This window comes from Talpa europaea (genome assembly GCF_964194135.1).
Source record: "Talpa europaea genome assembly, chromosome: 1".
NCBI classification, from domain to species: domain Eukaryota; kingdom Metazoa; phylum Chordata; class Mammalia; order Eulipotyphla; family Talpidae; genus Talpa; species Talpa europaea.
In genome coordinates, this window is record NC_140073.1 from 56840159 (window position 1) to 56860758 (window position 20600).

A 20600-nucleotide genomic window follows, 5' to 3' on the forward strand; every position below is an offset into this window, starting at 1 on the left:
TCTTCACATATTTTATTTCCACCAAGGAATTATTTCATCATTACTCATCAGTTATTATCAACTTTGAAAATAAAAAAGGCTGAAACAAGAAATGGAAGAGTGATAGAATTGTTCTAAGCCAAGGTTGGAAACTTTTTTTTGAAGATTTATTTATTTATACAAGAACTGGGGTACAGGCCAGATGCGCGGGAGGGTGAGAAGATTCACCAGAGACAGAGCGGGGAGCAGAATAGGCAGACTGACAAAATATGGTGCTGATGGGAGCAGTGGGCGATCCAGGAGAGGTCTGCCATGCCATGTGGGTTGCTCCGCAGCCAGCGGGGATCGAACCAGTGCTGCAGAGGCTGTGTACAGCTTCACAGCGCTGCACACAACTGCCTGTGCCACCAGGGAGGCCCCAAGGTTGGAAACTTTTTATGAAGGGTAAGATAGTAAGGGCTGATTGAGGGCTGCATATGGTTTTTATGACATATTTAAACAACTCTTTAAAAATGTAAAAATCATTTTTAGCTTCCAGATCATACAAAAATAGGTTGTGGGCCAGAATTGCTCTGTGCATTCTCAATTGCAATTGTATTCTCCTGCAGTTTTCATATTACATTATCCAAGAGATTATTTTTCAACAACTGTAAAGGGAGACTGAAGGCCCCATCTTTATGGTTAACTTTTTGCTTTTATTGAAAGGAATTGGTAATGCATAATTTTTCATTTATTGTTCCTAATGACAAAGAATATTGAGGGAGGGATAAGTTTCATAATTAATGGAAGAATCCAAAACTGAGTGCAAAGAGACAGATAGTAGAATTAAAAACTCTGATTATGGTTAAGTTGATTTTATAAACAAAATCTCAAACTGAAACTTCAGATACTCTCTTAAGTGAATTTCTCAAACTAAAAAGTTGATCGAACCGTATTATTTCTAAGGCTCAAGGAAAGTTTAACCCATTTAGCCACTCAATAAGGAAGAATTAATAACAATATTTTGTAACAAAATCTTCAACATGTTAAAGAATGTATGCCTCTATTGCTTTTTTTGTAGTTGTGCTTTTTAATTTGATGCAGTTTGTAAATGGATATTGCTGAAGGTGGATCTATATGCAAAGGAGATTTTGGAAGGCAGTAGGCATAGAAATAAGTGAATTGGACTGACCATTCTAAATAAAGTGTTTAAGTCTAAAACTGAAATTGTTCTTGCAAATAAATAGTTTGTTTCTCCAACAAATTATGAGCCATTAAAAGTTCAAAAATTTCAAGGTTTTGAGTCTGGTTTTTGACAATGAAATTGCGAGAAAAAGAATCAGAAATAATGATAAACTAGGAACTATTAGAGACTCAGATTTAAAAGATGGATATGTTCCACATTCATCAGTGACAGCTGGTTAACAGTTGTGTTCAGAGTGTAGCCCATTTTGGTAATTTGTAACTTAAAAACCAGGGAAATGTGGAATGAGTATTTGGGTTTGCTGTGCTTCACTGCTTATTAAACTTCTAATAAAGTTGTTTTTCAATGTCTATTTTTTCTTCTGTACATTGTTTTTGGTAAAATGACTTAAAAATACATTAAGTACAGTCCATTAGGGCCAGATAATAAAAGATGATGACTCTTCTTGCTTCTTATACCTAGAATAAAGTACTATTTTCCTAGAGGATAGTCCTCTAATTGTGCATTATGTTAGGTTCTTGCAAAGGGAAACTTTCAGAAATGGCATTAAAAAGTTGGCTGCTGCATTTACTATTGAAATGATGTTGAAAATTTTATGTAATTTTTTTTTAAGACTATGTTAGATATTTTGCTTTCTTTGCTATTTTACTTTTTGATAAAAAGGCATTGTAACTGATCCTGTTTTTCTTTTACTCTGTTATGAATTTAGATCCAAAATTAAACAGTAATTGAGTATTGTTTTCCAGTGTTTCTTCCATTGTTTTGTTTTTATGACTTGTAAACAAGGACTTTTGTATTTGGAGGGTGTCAACTATTGTGTGAAACCCATTTTGAAAATAAGAATGACTAAAGGAATAAGTAAATTTGCATAGTGAATCTCTTTGAAGATCTAGATTAAGATCATCAGACACTTTTGAATCTTTTAAGTTGCCTTGATCAGAGAACTTTAAAATGAAGAAATAGAATATTTCCTTAGTTCCATTTCCTAAAATGAGTTGTAGCTAGCTTCAAGTAGGGAATTTATTCATTTGCTAAGAACTAATGTGTGATAAGTGATGTCATTTTAAAGTGAAGGTTTTCTTTATGCCTGTCAGATCACTTCTAGGTAGTTATTGCTAAGGCAATATAAAGGTTGTATGGAATCTCTTTATCAATTGTTGGAGCTTATTATGCATGCAAATAGCAGTACATTTTCTGGACTTAGCTTAATTATAGTTTTAAAGCAAAATGGTAATTAAGGCATGCCACAAGTCCATTCATCCACAACAGCAACAACAAAATTGGCAGAAGCTGTCAGCTAACTTTTTCAGGATTTTTGGAAACTAACCAAAAGCTTCTAGCAACGAGGGGAATATTTAATCTAGGAAAAAACACTGCATCTTGATAAGAACCATGAGCTCAGTTTACCCTGTTCCCAATCTCTGCTCAATTTGATGGTAACCCTGAAAATACCAGCTCATGTTCTTGTAACTCTGTATTGGTATCACAGAGAACTAAGTAGATCTCATTCACAATGAATTATAGTTGTTTTTATACCTGGTGGCTCTCTGGAAAAATACTTCAAGAGACTTGCCTTTATCTCACCTAATTTGGAACGCTTCATTGCTACCCTGAAAGTATTTGTCAAAAACATTTATGGGCCAAAAAAACCAAAATTTACAGGCAAATGTATTGGTCACTACTGTTGCCAGTGGCAACAGTTTTAGCAAACAAATAGGTTTACCAAAAAGCTTGACATGAAAACCTGGGAATAAGACACTTTGGAGAATAAGGATTTTGAAACTCTTTGGTCAAATTCTTGGGACTCTAAAGGATCCCACACATGTCCAGGACTGTTCCATGTTAGATCTTTGAAGGTCCAAGCTCTCACTTCTGCTCATCTTGAGGCTCTACATAAGTAGGAAGTAAAGACTAAAACAAGAGTTTTATACATCTAAGCAGACAGAACCCATTTGCACATCCTAACAGAATCCATTTGGGAAAACTGGGAAAATTTTTGTTTCTAGTCACTAATCACTAAGCTAGTAGAATAGAAATGTCTGTGGTCACACTTGACAAAAGCAGAAAAGTCATTGAGCAAGGAAACAACTGTGATAAATAGTAACAGCAGACTCAGGTGGGGTACTGTGATTGCTAGAGTTGCCAGATTATAATAATGTTTAAGTTTCAAAAGAAAGTTATGATGCTTTTTCTATAGAAGTGATCCCTGGAAAGCATAGACTTTGCACTTAGCAGCCAAAGGCTATCAGTAAGCAATCTCAGATATGCTCAGACAGTTAATAGGGAGCCAGGACAATGATATACCATCAAATAGAGAATATCATAAATTAAAAAAGGAATTAAACTCATTTTGGGACTAAAAAGTACAATAATTGAAATGGAAAATTTACTGGAGAGTTTCAGTAGCAAAATTGATTAGGCAGAAGCAAGGGAGCAAACTTGAAGAGATAGGCCAGTTAAATTTAATGTGAAGAGTAGAAAGAAAAAAAAATTATAAACATGAACAGAGCTTTAGCTATGAGACACCATAACATATATCAGCATATCAGCATATGAATAATTCCAGAAGGATAAAAGAAAAATGAGGTTGAAAGAATATTTGAAGAGAGAATGGCAGTGGATCAGAATGGAGAGCCCAGAAATAAGTCCACAAATTAATGGTCAATTTATGACAGTAGAGGGAAGTCTACAATGGTAAAGAACCGTTTCTTAAAAGATGGAAAAATGGAATAACCACATGCTCTCCTGTGAATGAAAGAATGAAACGGGACCACTCTCTTACACCATACACAAACGTTAACTGAGTGGATGAAACACTAGAACTTAAGCACTGAAGTCATAAAACTCATCAAAGAAGACAAAGGCAGTCAGCTACTTGACATTGGTCTTAAATTTTTGAATCTGATACCAAAAGTAGAGGCAACATGAGTAAAAATACATGAGACTGGCTCATCAAGAAGCTGCACAGCAAAGGAAACAAAAAAAGGGCAACCTACTGAATGGGAGAAAATATTTGCAAATCATAGCTCTGATAATTGATTAATACCCAAAATATATAAATAGCTTACTAAACTCAATAGCAGGAAAACAGTCCATTTTTTAAAAAATAGATGGAGGATATGAATAGACATTTTTCTAAAGAAGGCAAAACAAAACCAATACAAAACACCCAAAATCTTGAAAATAGCAAAAGGAGCAACTCAACACATGCAAAGATCCTTAGTAAGATTAGTAGCTGATTTCTCATCAGGAACCATGAAGTCCAGAAGGCAGTGAATAAAGTATTGGGGTAAAAACCTTGCAATCAAGAATTTTCTATCAAAACTGTTCCTTAGAAATCAAGGACAGTCCCAAATTAACAAAAATGGAGAGAGTTGTTAGAAAACTATCTTACAACAAGTATTACAGGGAATCTGGCTGAAATGAGAGGTCATGAGATAGTAATTAGAATTCAAATGAAGAAAAAAAGGATACAAGTAAAGGTAACTAGTAAGTGATTAAATTATTTTTTCCTCTCTATTTGCCATTTGTTTAAATATGTTGGGAGTCCAACTTCACATCTCTGTATGTATACATGTCTCACCTACCAAATCTCCATTGCCACATCCGTATCACCTTCACTTTCCTTTCCCTACTTCCATAATCCCTATTCCTCCTGGTAACTAGTATATTTTTTCACAGATTCTGAGACTTATTCTTGTTCAGCCAGTTTGTTTTCTTGGTTATTTATATTCCAAAAAGAAGCGAAACTGTATCTTAACTGTCCTTCACTTTCACTTAGCATAATTTCAAGATCCATCCATTTTTTTCCCTAAAGGCACTAATTCATCTTTTAATGGTGGAGTAGTATTCCACTGAATATTTCATAATAACTTACATTCAGTTGTCAATGGATATTTAATTGTTTCCACAACTTGGCTATTGTGTTTAATGGTATTATAAACATAGGAGTGCATAAATCTATTAGTAGTCTCATATTCCTTGGGTAAATACCTGTGGTATTGCTGGATCATACAATATTTCCTTTTGGGTGTATATGGAATCTCCATATCATTTCCCACAGAGGCTGCCCCAAATTGCTTTCCCACTAACTGGGTGAATGTTTCTTTTTGTCCTCATCCTTGCCAACATTTGTTTTATCCATTGTTTTTGATATACAACATTTTCAAAGGGTGAGGTGCTATCTCATTGTGGTTTTGATTTGCTTTTCTCATGTGATTGATGTTGAACATTTATTTTCATGAACCTTCAGGCTATCTTTGGAGAAGCGCTATTTAGGTCTTTCTTTTTTTAAAGAGTTATTTGTTTATGTGTTCAAGAGCTGGGGTGCAAGGCAGAGGTGCAGGGGGGTGAGAGTCTTCACCAGAGACAGAGTGGGGAACAGAACAGGCAGACTGACGAAATAACACTGCTGAGGGGAGCAGCGGGCGAGCCAGGAGAGGTCTACTGCGCCATGTGGGTCACCGTCCTGGATGGGGATTGAACTCGTGCTGCAGTGGCTGTGGATAGCTTCACAGTGCCGATGCTTAACTCCTTGCACCACCATCCTATTTAGGTCTTTTGCCCAATTTTTTGATCGGATTGCTTGCTATTTTGTTACTAAGCTGTATAAATTCTTTATATATCTGGGAAGTTAATCCCTTGTTGGACTTGCATTGTGCAGTTATCTTTTCTCACTCCATGTGTTTCCTTTTGTTTTATGGTTTATTCTTGCAAAAAAAAAATTTCATTTGAAAATATCAAAATCAACAAACAACTATGAACCAGAGACACTCTATGGGGAAAGAAGGGCTTGGGGTCAAAATAAGGGGGTTGTAATTGTATGGGGAATATAAAAATAAAATTAAAAAAATAAATATTAACATGACCTATTTAAAAAAAAGAGTTTTCATTTGATGTAGTTGCATTTGTTTTCCTTGTGTTTGGATTTGTGTCCTTAAATATGTATCACATATATTTTCTTTTATGTATCTTATGACTTCTGTTCTTATCTAAGTCTTCAGTGCATTTTGAATTAATTTGTGGTGTGTGGAGTTAACTATTAATCTAGTTTCTCTTTCTCCTCTCTGTTTGTGTGCAGCTGTCCATGGCTCCCAGTGCCATTTGTTGACGAGGTTCTGCTATCTCCATTTTATGGTCACGGCTCTTTTGTCAGGGGTTACATGTTGCATTTGTTTGGCTGTGTTTCTGGGAACATCTGTCTAGTTCATTGGTCTGTGTTTCTGTTTTCTAAACCATACTGTTTTGATTATTATTCCTCTGTGGGATAGTTTGAAGTGAGGGACTGATTTTTTTTCTTTTCTCTCAAATTTGCTTTGGCCCTTGGGGCCTTTTGTGGTCCCCATACACATTTTATAATTGTTTTCTCTGTTCCCTTGAAAAACACTGGAAATATGGTAGGGATTGAATTGAGTATGTACATTACTTTGGGTTACATGGTCATTTTAACAATGCGTATTTTTCCAATTCATGGCAGAAAGTAAAGTATCTTTCCATTTCTTTGTATTTTCTTTTGTTTCCTTTGACAGTGTCTTATAGTTTTCAGTGTATAGGTCATCTTTGTTAAGTTTACTCTCAGGTATTTCATTATTGTTGGTGCTACTCTAAAGGGATTTTTTTTTTTTTTTAATTTCTAACTCCTTGTCTGAAAAAGAAAATGGAACAGACTTTGGGCATTGATTCTGAATCCTGCACTTTGCTGTATTCATTTATTATTTCTAGCAAATTATTCATAAATTGCTTTGGATTTTCTGTGTATATTTTATCATCTGTGAATAATGATAGTTTTACTTCTTTTCCAATTTGGATTCCTTTTCTGTCATGCCTGATTGCTCTGGTTAGGAGTTTCAATGCTATCTTTAACAGTCATGGTGAAAGTAGACATCCTTGTCTTGTTCCTGATATTGGGCAAAATGCTTTCACCATTTGAGTATGTTAGTGATAGGTTTGTCATATATGGACCTTATTGTGTTTATATGTTTCTTTTATTCCCCTTTGATTGAAAAATTTAAAATTCCAAATAGTTGTGGAATCTTATCAAGAGTTTTTTTAGCATCTATTGAAATGATCATATGATGTTTATTTATCTTTCTCTTTATTGAAGTCGTAAATGTCACTGATTGATTTGTGTATGTTAAACTAACCTTGCATCCCTGAAGTGAATTCCCTTGGTCACAATGAATGACTTGTATTGCTGGAGTTGATTTACTGAGATTTTATTGAGGGTTTTCATCAGAGGTATCAGTCTATAGTTATATTTTTTGACCTTGTTTGGTTTTGGAATCAAGATAATGCTGGTCTCATGAAATGTGTTGAGGAGATTCCCACTCTACTTAATTTTCTTTGAAGAATTTGAGAAGGATTAATATTATATATTCTTTGAAAGTTTGATAGAATTCAGTAATGAAATCGTGTGATTAGGGCCTCCCTGGTGGTGCAAGGGGTTAAGATGCAAACTATGAAGCTATCCGCGGCCACTGCAGCATGAATTTGATCCCTGGCCAGGGGGATACCCACATGGTGTGGCAGACCTCTCCTGTCTCGCCCACTGCTCCCCATAGCAGAGTATTTCATTCAGTCTGCCTGTTCTGTTCCCCACTCTGTCTTTGGTGAATCATCTCATGCCCCACACCTCTGGCCTGTACCCCAGCTCTTGTACGCATAAATAAATATATCTTTTAAAAAAAATGAAATTGGGTGGTCTTAGGTCTTAGGCTTTTTTTTTTTTTTTTTTTAAAGATTTATTTATTTATTTACACAAGCACTGAGTACAGTCAGAAGCACGGGAGGGTGAGCAAATTCACCAGAGCCAGAGTGGGGAACAGAACGGGCAGACTGACGAAGTACACTGCAGAGGGGAGCAACGGGCGCAGCAGGAGAGGTCTGCATGCTATGTGGGACCCTTGCCGGTGGCCGGGGATCGAACTGGCACTGCAGAGGCTGCGGGCAACCCCGCAGCCCAGTGCTCAACCGCTGTGCCACCAGGGGAGGCCCTAGGCTTTTGTTCTTGTAGAGACTTGATTACTCTTTCAATTTTTGTGGTGGTGATTGGCCTACCCTAGCTGTGTGATTCATGCTGGTTCTCTTTTGGAAAGTTGTGTGATTCTAAAAAATTGTCCATTCCTTTTAGGATGTCCTGTTTGTTTGCATATAGATGTTCAGAGTTGTAGCTTATGATCCTTTGTTTTTATGTGGTTCCTTTTGTGATTTTTGCTTTTTTTTTTCTCTCTACTCTCTATTTAGTGAGCCTAGCTAAGGGTTTTATCAGTTTTCTTTATCCTTTCAAAGAACCATCTGTTGGTTTCATTGAACTTTTGTATCATCCTTCCGGTTTCTGTGTCATCTATATCTGCTGTAATCTTTTTATTATATCCTTTTGGAGATTTTTGGTTTTGCTTATTTTCTAGTTCCTTAAGATGTGATATTACATTATTTTAGAGTTTTCTTGCTTATTGATGTAGGGCTGTATTGCTTTGTACTTCCCTTTTTAAAAATTTGTTTTAAAGATTATTTATGCATACAAGAACTGGGGTGTAGGCTAGAGTTGTGGGGGGTGATTCACCACAGAGTGGGGAGTAGAACAGTCAGATCTACTGAAATACACTGCTGAGTGGAGCAGCAGGCAAGACAGGCCAGGGATCGAACTCATGCTGCATTCATTGGCTAGTGCTAGCTTGATAGTGCTGTGTCTTTAACCCGTGCCACCAGGGAGTCCCAGGAAGAACTCATTTTGCTCCAGGATCGCTTTCCTGAGTTTGTACCTGTGCGTATTTGATTGAACTGCTAGAACACTGTTGAGTTTTTTAAATACAAAATGTTATTCTACAATCTTTGTTAGGTCTGCCAATTCTGTGTCTTTTATAAAGGTCTATTCATTTCTTTTCTTCTCTTTCATCTATTCAGATACTCCTAGGCATGTGCTTGGCCTTATTTACTTTTACTAGCTGGGGTGCTGTGACTTTAATTTGCTTATCCTTTTTTTAAAGATTTATTTATTTATGCATTCAAGAGTTGGGGTACAGACCAGAGGTGTGGGGGGGGTGAGAGGATTCACCAGAGACAGAGTGGGCAACAGAACAGGCAGATTGACTGAAGTACACTGCTGAGGGGAGCAGTGGGCGAGTCAGGAGAGGTCTGCTGTGCCATGTGGGTAGCTCCCTGGCTGGCCGGGAATCGAACTCGTGCTGCATTGGCTGCTGCTTGCTTCATAGGTAGTGTCTCAATCCTTGCGCCACCAGGGAGGCCTCTGTTTATCTTTTTTTGTTTCACATGTCAGCTAGTGATTGGGGGAGGTAAAGACTCAGTTTTGGCGAGGAGAAAGGGTGGATTATTTCTGGCAGAAGGATTTATACTACCTCTTATTCTCTTGGTCTCAAAGCAAACTGTTCACTGCTTCACAGAGCCTAAATTTCAGGGCCTGCTTCTTTGCTACTCTGCCACATAGCAGAGTGGTATGAGGTACACTGCACAACAGTTCTTTCTCTCTCTCTACTTTCTGTCAAAGGGTGCACCATTGCTGATGCTGCCAGCAGCCAGATCCTCCACAACTGAACCAGCAGTCTCGGCACCCATGTGCTAGTAGGTCTGTAGTCCTTCCTTTCTATACAAAATCCCCACACATGAAACAATCTATGCTTGATTCCAGTTTTTTCAGCTGACTGATAAGTCCTGCAACCTGTCTTCAACTCTCTTGCTTTCTCTCTGCATTGTCCCAATAGCAAGTGCCAATCTGAAAGATATCTGTTGACAGTGATGACCTGGGAAAATTTCCTGAGATCATAATTGAGTTTATCAAAGGTTTTATTTTATTTTATTTTACTTCACTTTTTAAAGATATTTATTTATACAAGAACCGGGGTACAGGCCAGATTCATGGGAGGGTGAGGGAATTCACCAGAGACAGCGAGGAACAGAACAGGCAGACTGACTGAAATACACTGTTAAGGGGAGCAGCGGGCGAGATAGGAGAGGTCTGGTGCATCATGTGGGACCCTCGCCGGCTGGCTAGGATCAAACCAGCGCTGCAGAGGCTGTGGACAGCTTAACAGCCCTGAGCTCAACCACCTGCGCCACCAGGGGAGGCCTATCTAGGGTTTTATTTAGGGGAGAAGTTTATTAGAATCTCCCTATACTACCATATTTTGGGGAAGTCTCTACAGAAGTGCTAATATACACTTCGTCACTCCTTTCCCCCCATCCAATGTAAAAGACAATTGCATAAAACAAAACTGTAAGTGTGACATTAACAACAAGGGAGAGATACTAAAGAGGAACAAAATTTTTGTACAGTAATGAAAATAAACTAGGTTGTTTCAAGAAATTGATACCAAGTGTAATCACTAAGAAAATATATATCAAAAGAAATAAGGGCATTAAAACCGTATACATGTATTGAAAAAACAAATGATTCAGCTGTTGATTCAAATATACAAATTGGTTAAAAGCAAAGGATGAGAAAAGATACATGTAAACAGCAAAAAGAGCTGGAATGCCTATACTAAAATCATGCTATGTGAAATTGTTACAAGAGATAAAGAAGGGCTTTATATAATGATTTGAGTTAGAAATAGCTATAAATTTATATGTACTTAAAAAAAGAGCTGCAGATGCAGGAAGCAAAAAATGGACAGAATTGAAGGGAGTAATAGACAATTCAGCAATAATTGCTGGGAATGTCAATACTCTCCTTTTAATAGTGGATAAAACACATGGACAGATAATCCATAAATTTTAATACTTCAACACTAAACCCAGTTGCACCTAACAGACATAAATATATCATTCTGCCCACCAAGAACAGAATACTCATTCTAGTGCACATGTCACATTTTCTTGGATATTCCATATATTAGGCCTCAAAACAAGTCTCAGTATATTTTGAAAGACTGAAGTCATACAAAGTATGCTCTCTGACCACATTGATAGAAATAACTTGTTAAATATGAAAAATTCACAAATATGTGGAAATTAAAACCTATGATTAAAAAATAGTCTTAATCTAGTCATGTTTAATGAGTGTGTATTTTAATGAAGAATACATTTATACACTTTTGTGCATATACTTAAAAATTTAAGAGTTTTGATAGTCACAGTGAATGTTCTGATTACTAGAAATATGTGTTGTCCAGGATATGTTTTTTAACATTGGACTACAAATTTTATAGTCATATAAATACTTCAGGTTACATAAAATTCTTTTCAGTGTATGATTTTTTTCCCTCTTTATCAAAGTAACTTTTTGATAAAAAAGTCTTTCGTGGATTTATACTTTTGGCTTATATTTCCCAAGGATAAGTTAGCTGACACTTAGCGGCTCCTATGTATGCTCAATGATATAAAGGGCAAAAGTCACTAAATATTTTTCATAAGTAAGTTGCATATTGCCTATTTGGTAACAGATCAAGTGTTGAGTGGGGTAGTCCATGACCTTTAGTAAAATATGCTGTATCATTTATTGCTACTCATGGCAATGTAAAGGTCTTTCTTTAGTGGAATTATCAGAAAATGTCAAAAGAAGTTCTAAAACCTTTAAAAAATATCCTCTCAGAGTTAGAATTCAGAATGTTTTATCCAGTTAATGTTCATTCATTAATTTTTCTCATTCTGTTAATTTCTATTTCTAACTACAGTAATTTTAATAAGTGTTAGGAAAGTAGCAGCTATTTTTCTTGTGTGGAACATTTTAATTTTCTTGTTTTTTGTTGCTGCAATAAAAAATAAGTAGCCTCTTTTATGTTTATCTTAATAGAGACAGACTTTTTATTTTAGTACATATAGATTAGCAGTTCTTCATATATTTTTCTAAATATATTTTTAAAGGAATTTGCATGGAAATAAGTTAAACATGTGGTTCATGTTAATTTCCTTCAGGAGAGGGAAGCCAGCACCCTTTTGGAGCCATGAATATTGTAAGAACTCCATCTGTTGCTCAGATTGGAATTTCAGTGGAATTATTGGACAGCCTGGCTCAGCAGACTCCTGTAGGCAATGCTGCTGTATCCTCGGTTGACTCTTTCACTCAGGTAATGCGGTGTGCATTTCATTATAAAAAATTACAAAAATTATTTTCTATATTTTGAAATGGTGTTAGGAAACATGTAAAAATGAAGGATAACTTACAAGTTTTTGGCTTCTGGGATATTTTAAGTTTGCTTGCTTTCTAGGTATATCTTTATGAAATTGTTTTGATAAGACTTCTGTTATATAGTTATAAAATAGCATAAAGTCATTTTAAAAAATGGGTTTAAGTATTAACTTTTCCTTTTTTCCTTGCTAGGCTGTGGGTACAGGTTGTGAACATGATAAACAAGATCTTTGTCCTTACAGAGCTTAAAGTAACTTAATTCTATAGATTTGACTTTTAACTTCTATTTGGTAGATCTGAAAGGAAAAATGATCATGGCAGAGCTATTGTTTACTTCAAAGGCCTTGAAGTAGAGGTTTTATTTTTTAAATTTTTTAAAGATTTATTTATTTATGCATACAAGAACTGGGGCATAGGCCAGAAATGCAGAGGGTGAGAGGATTCACCATAGACAGAGCAGGGAACAGAACAGGCGAATTGACTGAAACACACTGCTGAGGGGAGCAGCGGGCGAGTCAGGAGCAGTCTGCTGTGTCATGTGGGTAGCTCCCTGGCCAGGGATCGAACTCACGCTGCGAATAGCTTCATAGGTTGCATCTTAACCTCTTGTGCCACCAGGGAGGCTCTAGAAGCTTCATTTTTGAAGAATGACATGAAGGGCTTTGAGTAGAGTGAGCAAGGCTGGGAGAAAACGAATTGGGCATTATATCTGCAGGGTAAATCATATGGGAATGCATTTACTTTCTTTTCTTTTTTTTTTTTTTTTTTAGCATTTCACAACAACCCAACATTCATTTGATTTCAAAAATAAAAGCAAAGGCAAAACAAAACTTTGAGCAAACTAGGCCTAGAAGGGAAATTCCTCCAGTGACAAAGGGCAGTTAAGAGAAAGCTACAGTTACAATCTTCCAATACATGTTTAAAAAGTGAACAAGCAGTGGTGGCCAGGAAAGGGTCTTTGGGGAAGAAGGCTGAGGATAATTGCTTAATTTGGTTTTGTTCTTACTAAATTCTTTAGTTTCCATCATTGTGATTTATGAATTGCTTTCTCTAATGCAATTGGCAGTTCCTGCTGTCAGTCTGCATTTACCTATCCTTAATCTGACTGGCAGATTGCTCTCTCTCCTCAGGTTAATGTGCAGGGATTTGACCTAGAGGTAAAGCAGACATAAAGATTCTTGGGATTCAAGGAATGCATTTACTTTCATGAGAATTTTAGCTTATATTCTGTTTGAAAGGGAAAACAAGAGTATTTCGAACAAAAGAAAATAAGGTCTAACATTTTAAATTGGTCACTTTTGTATCTTTGGGGAGAAACTGCAGTGGGACAAAGATGGAAAAGAAAAAATTAGGAGACTCTTGTGAAAATCTAGATGAGAGATGAAAATTAGATGGTGTGAAGAGGCAGAAGTGGAGGTGATGAAAACTAGTTGATTTATGGAGATAACTTGAAGATAGACTTAGTAGAGTTGTGTGGCATGGATCACATGTGAAGTGCGAGACAGAGAGACATCACTGGTGGCTCCAAAAATGTTGGCTTGAAGAACTGGAACACAAGAATATTGTGAAAAGAATAGGTATATATTGGGAGTGGAATGAGAGGTTTTATTTTTGTTGTGCTATGTTTGTGATGCTTCCTAGATATATGAGCAAAGATGACAAATTTAAGTTTTAAGAGAAAGGTATGGTTAGAGATAAACAATTGGGAGCCATCAATGTAGAGATGGTAGTTAAAGTTATAGGAGGGTTGTGATCACCAGAGAAGTAACCGTAAATAGAAAAGTTGGCCAATGACTGAGGTTGGGACCCTTTCTAACTTGAGAAAGTATAGAGATGAAGAAATATAAAAGAAAAGTAGTGCTAGAAAAGACCCCAAAAGAGGTGTTTGGGAAAGAGAGCAAAGACTGCTTTTTAAGAAGGAAGACGTAATCAGTAATACCATATTGCTAATGTTTCTAGTGAGATTAGAGTTAAGAATTAACCATTTAATTCTGCAAGATAGAAATCATTACAGGCTGATAAGTTCAGAGAGGTGGAAAGGGAGTTTGAAGTGAGTTTGAGTGAATTAGAGGAGAAACCTGAAGCAGTATATATAGATGACACTTGACGAATTACTCTTGGTTTGGTTGCTTGAAGCTGCTCTGGGAGGAAGAATTTTTTTTTCTCGTTTTTGTTTTTGTTTTAAAAAAAAAAAGATTTATTTATGCATGCAAGAACCGGATGTGCGGGAGGGTGAAAGGATTCACCAGAGACAGAGAGGGGAACAGAACAGGCGAATTGACTGAAATACACTGCTGAGGGGAGCAGTGGGGAGACAGGAGAGGTCTGCTGTTCCATGTGCGTTAGCTCCCTGGCTGGGAATTGAACTCATGTCACAGTGACTGATGATAGCTTGATAGCTTGATAGTACTGAAACTTCAACAAACCCTGCATCACCAGGGAGGCCATAGTGGTTTTTTTTTTTTGAAGTAACATTGTTATATAATATTATATGTGATTCCGTGACGTGGGATCACACATCCTCAGATGCATGTCATCACACCACACCCACCACCAAAACATCCACAGTCTTCTAACACTTGTAACCAGGATTCCACAGTCGGTTTTCTAGGGCTTGTTACTGCCTTGGTTTTATCTTTATTTTGTTTTTCTATATTCCACCTGTAATTGAAACCATTACTTACTTCGCTTAGCTTTAGCCCCTCTCCTGCACTGCTGGTGGGAGTGCAAACTGGTCCAACCACTATGGAGAGCTGTGTGGAGACTTCTTGACCTATTAAACACAGAGCTTCCATATGATCCAGCAATTCCACTCCTAGGTATCTACCCAAAGGACACAAAAACATTAATTCAAAAGGACACCTGCACCCCTTTGTTTATTGCAGTACTATTTAAAACAGGTAAGCCGAATAGAAAATCCAGAAATAAACCCACAGATTTATGATCAACTAATCTTTGACAAAGGAGCAAAGACTATGCATTGAGCAAAGAAAGTCTGTTCAATAAATGGTGCTGGGAAGACTGGGTCGCTACATGCAAAAGAAGGAAGTTTGACCACTACCTCACACCATACACAAAAATCAACTCAAAATGGATTAAAGAACTAGACATAAGACCTGAAACCATAAAATACATAGAAGGAAATATAGGCGAAACACTACGTGATATGCACATCAAAGACATCTTTACAGACACATCACCCAAAGCAGTGATAGTGAAGGCAAAGATAAACAACTGGGACTACATCAAATTAAAGAGCTTCTGCACAGCAAAAGAGACAATAACAAAAACAAAGAGAGTTCCTTTTTCTCCACATCCTCGCCAACATTTGTTATTGCTAGTTTTTTTGATATGTGCCATTCTCACTGGTGTAAGGTGGTATCTCATTGTAGTTTTGATTTGTATTTTCCTGATTGCAAGTGATGTGGAACATTTTTTCATATACCTGTTGGTCATTTGCATTTCCTCTTTGGAGAAGTGTCCTTTCGCCCATTTTTTGACTGTATAGTTTATTTTATTTTTGTTGAGTTTTGTTAGTTCTTTGTAGATCATTGTGATCAGTCCCTTATCATTAGTATTGTGTGCAAACATTTTCTCCAAATCAGTGGGCCCTTTTAGTAATTTCTTACAGTTTTCATTGTATAGGTCCTTTACCTTCTTTGTTTAGTGTACTCTTAGATATTGAATTTTTTCATAATGTGAATGGGATTGTTTTCTTGGTTTCTTTCTCTTCTAGCTTAGGTTTTCCTGTGTGTATTATCATGTCATCTGAAAACAATGATAATTTTCTTTTCTGCTTTGGATTCGTTTTATATCTTTTTCTTGCTTGATTGCTCTAGGTAGGACTTTCAATACTATGTTGAATAGTAGTGGTGAAAATAGACATTCTTGTCTTGTACCAGATCTTAGAGGAAAAGATTTAGTCTTTCATGATTGAGTGTGATGTTGTTTGTGGATTTGTCATAAATGGCCTTTAGTATGTTGAGGTATGTTATATCCATCCCTAGTTTATTGAGGGTTTTTATCATAAGTGGGTGATGAATCTTATATTATCAATGATTTCTTAGCCTCTGTTGATATTATCATATGTTTCCTTTTGTTGATGTGGTGAATTACATTGATTGATTTAAGATGATAGACCTGTCCTGTGTCCCTGTAATAAATCCCACACAGTCACGATCTGTGACATCTTTGACATTTTGTTGAATTTGGTTTGCTAAGAATTTATTGAGAATTTTTTGCATTTATCTTCATGAGGGTTATTGGCTTGTAATTTTTTTTGTGTGTTATCTTTGTAGTGTTTCAGTATCAGTGATGTTGACCTTATAGAATGTGTTTGGAAGCATTCTCTCTTTTTCATTTTTTTGGAGGAGTTTGAGTTTCATCAAACTGATGAATTGCTGGCATGTCGATGTTCATAGTATTTGCTTAAGATCTCTGTATTTCTGAAATGTCTGCTGTAATGTTTGCTCTTTGGTTTATTATTTTCTTTATTAGAATTTTCTCCATTTTCCCTTAGTCAGTCTACCTAAATGTTTAACTACATTGTTGACTTTTAAAAAAAAACAAAAATCAGTTTTGGGTTTCATCGAGCCATTGAACTTTTTGGTTTCAATTTCATTTATTTTATTCTTTTTTTTAATATTTCCTTATATTGACTTTTGGCTTTTTAATTTTTTCCTAGTACTTTGATGTAAGAGCTATTATTTTTTTCTTTGAGCTCTTTCTTGTTTCTTGAGAGAAGTCTATAGTGCTTATGCTTCCCTCTCAGCACTGCTTTTACTGTGTCCCAGAGGTTCTGAAAGGTGGTGTCTTCGTTTTCATTGGTCTCCATGTATTTTTTTTTTAATAGAGGCATGTTTTATTTATTTATTTGTTTGTTTGTTTGTTTGTTTATACATGCACTGGGTACAGTCAGAAGCGCACTGGGTACAGTCAGAAGCACGGGAGGGTGAGAGAATTCACCAGAGCCAGAGCGGGGAGCAGAGCAGGCAGAAGGACCGAAGTACACTGCTGAGGGGAGCAGTGGGCGGCAGGAGAGGTCTGTGCGCCATGCGGGACCCCTCCTCTGGTGACCGGGGAGCAGCCGGGGATCGAACCTGCACCGCAGAGGCTGCGGGCAGCTTCGCAACCCAGCGCTCAACCGCTGTGCCACCGGGGAGGCCCTAAATAATGATTTTTTACCCTTGATATTGGTCATTTAGTTAGTGATTTTACTGAATTTGGTATTAGCTCAAGTACCTTGATGGTGATTCTCTTGGATTAAATTTCCATGATATTATTTAACAAAAATAAAACCCTTAATGTTTCTTTTTGTGTAGAAAAGACACAGCAGGCTCCTTCAAGGGTAGTTTTATATTTCTGAGAAAGTGATGTTGGGAATATTAGAGTGAATTGAAGGCAGTATTATCTTTAGTACTTCATTTACTTTTGAGTTTAGTGCTCAAACCCATTTAAGTCTCAGGAAATATGAATCAGTTTACATCTAGCTTCCACCAAGGAAGCTTGGAAAGTTTTATTAGATTTCTTCATTTTAGGCTCAATGAGAAGAAACAGGCCAGGAAATAGAGAAAATGAAATAATGCTACTTTTATCTTTATAATTGATGGCAAAAGACTTCTTAGAAATGATTACTATTTTAAATGAGAAAATAGGTTGATTTGAGGAGGATGGAATAGTGATTCAGAGATAGAGTTAAGGAGCTGTTACTTCGAAGGAAAATATTTTTCTTTTTTCTCCAAAGACAAATGATAGGGTCTTAAAATATTTAATAGTCATAGAAATTCTTTGAGATATAAAATATTAAATGAAGATTATTGTAAGTTTGCGCCATAATGTCATTTTATGATTTCCTTTAACTTTCATCATTAGACTGTCTTAGAATTCACAGTCCTCAAAACCAAGTTAATGCAGGAACTTTTTTAATTTATTTTCTTACATCATTATTCTCCCCTCAGGTGTAGTCCCCATAGGTTTTTTTTTTCCCTATAGTTCTCCCACCATCATAGCACCTGTGCATCATCACCTTAGTCCCCTCTTTTCACCCCTCTCCCTCCCCTTATTGCTGTTTGCTTCTAATCTGTGGTCAGCTTGCAAGTGTTGTCTTTTTCCCATACAGGAACATTTTAAATTAAAATTAAAAATGTTAAGGCCTAGGGCCTCCCCAGTGGTCCAGGGGGTTGAGCGCAGCTCTGTGAGGCTGTCCACAGCTTCTGCAGTGCTGGTTTGATCCCTGCCGGCCTCAGAGCAACCCACATGGCGCAGCAGACCTCTCCTGTCTCGCCCGCTGGTCCCCTCAGCAGTGTGTTTCGGTCAGTCTGCCTGTTCTGCTCCCTGCTCTGTCTCTGGTGAAGCCTCTTGCCCTCCTGTGCCTCTGACCTGTACCCCAGTTCTTATATAAATAAATAAATCTTAAAAAAAAATGTTAAAGCCTAAATGGAGTATTTAGTTTAATCCATTAATTATTCATTATTGACTTTTCAGTTCACACAAAAGATGCTGGACAACTTCTACAATTTCGCTTCATCATTTGCTGTTTCTCAGGCTCAGATGACACCAAGTCCATCTGAAATGTTCATTCCGGCAAATGTGGTTCTGAAATGGTATGGAACATTTTGTATCTGTAATATTAATAATTCTTAGCAACCATATATGTATTTTTATATATATATTACCTGTGAATATGTATTTTTTTGACATTTAAGCATATTCTTTTATTGCTGACATCAGCATACATTAATATTTGCATTCCATTAAAAAGTATGTACTGAAGATAAGAGTTCAGACCAGGAATAGTTCTTAACCCTAAATATTCTGTTGCATGGCAGCTATTTTAAATTTATAAAGAAAGGAAAATAAATTTACCTGTATTTTAGGGAGACTGTAATTAAGTACTATTAATTTTTTATATATTTGAGTTTAAGTACTTTATAGGTTTTGAAATAGCAATCAAAGTTTTTTTTTTTTCGTAAGTTTGGAAAGTCTTGATCTAAATTTAACATGTGTAAGGAAGGCATCAGGTATTTTACATTGCACATGATTATTAGTAAATCTGTTTCCCCAACATCCTCATGTTTCTGTTTCTGGCTTTTAGTGTCTGTCATAAGATATACATGGAGCTTGTTGAGCACTGGCAGCGTGGTGCAGCAGGGATGTAATGTTTTAGATTTGTACTTTGTTACACTGCACTGTGTCATGTACTCATCTATGAAATAAAGAAAGAGGAGTTAGATTTGGTTTTTTTCCTGGGTTTCTTTTAGCTCTCAGATTTCCAGAAGATAAATGATAAATTTATTATGATTTGTGCTCTTTAATGCGAGCCAGTCATACTTAAATCACTTTTTTTTTTTTTTGCTTTTTTTTTAAAATAAGAATAAATTCCCAGATTAACTTCTTAGTTTTTTGGGAAATTTTTATCATATCTTTTTGTATGTGATATGTAAAGTTGCTTGGTTTTTGATAAGTCATTTGGCATTTTATGAAAGGTGCTATTTTAATTTTCTCAAATGTTTTTTCTTTTGTAGGTATGAAAACTTTCAAAGGCGACTAGCACAGAACCCTCTCTTTTGGAAAACATAATTTGAATAAAATAATTTTTAATGGATTCTGAAATTTGTCATGTTTTGAAGATAAATGACTCCATGTAAAAAAGTATGAAGTAAAATGGATCATGAAGCTTAAGTTTAAGCCTAAGTTTAAAAATTAAAATTCTTATGAAATATTAAAAATATTGAATAATGAAAACATGTTCCTTATTAGTGAGTGACTTTTTCTCCCTTAAGCATAAGGTATTATACAGAAGCATAATACTTTGTTTTGATAAGATTCACTTTTTACTTAAAATAGCGCATTATAGTGCATTTTCACAGTAATAGTATGCCAAGTGCCATCGCACTTATAATCTTTGATTTACTTTTACAGTGGTTTACTAGAGTAGGTAACTTACAATCAAGCATGTCAAAATTGGGGGTACTTTTTGAAAAATATACCAAATAGCATTTTTATGTATGGATAAAACTATTTTCAGTTAGTGTTTCTTAAGATTACAAATTTTTTCAATAAACACAGTTTGCCTGTCAGTTCTTATATCTGCAAATACATGCATTTAATTTTGTTTAATAAAATTGCCATGATTAACACTGGTGAGGTTTTATATAATACTGGTAGGACTGCTAGGCATTAGTGTATAGAATATAGGATTCATTTCCTTTGTGTATGAAGATAAAGCCATGTCTTACTCAAAGGGAACCCTTTGATATAATTTTGCTGGTGACACTCATCAACCAAAACCATCAGGACCTCACCTCTAATCAAAACTAGGATTGTTACTTTGCTGCATCAAGGGAGTATGTACAC

The 20600-nt window shown here is 36.1% G+C and overlaps 1 protein-coding gene across 2 annotated transcripts in view; it reads left to right on the forward strand.

Annotated features, from left to right (window-relative positions):
* Nucleotides 1-19823, forward strand: part of HIKESHI (heat shock protein nuclear import factor hikeshi) — a gene marked incomplete at both ends in the record, with an annotated part of 46655 nt that extends 26832 nt beyond the window's left edge. Inside the window, 3 exons of one of the 2 annotated variants that reach the window (XM_084246472.1) lie at nucleotides 12032-12183; nucleotides 18729-18847; nucleotides 19769-19823. In XM_084246472.1, the coding sequence (XP_084102598.1) occupies nucleotides 12032-12183; nucleotides 18729-18847; nucleotides 19769-19823 (326 nt within the window). The remainder of the gene's footprint in view (nucleotides 1-12031; nucleotides 12184-18728; nucleotides 18848-19768) is intronic. The other variant, XM_084246473.1, reaches the window with a different exon arrangement.
* Between the last annotated feature and the right edge of the window lie 777 nt (nucleotides 19824-20600).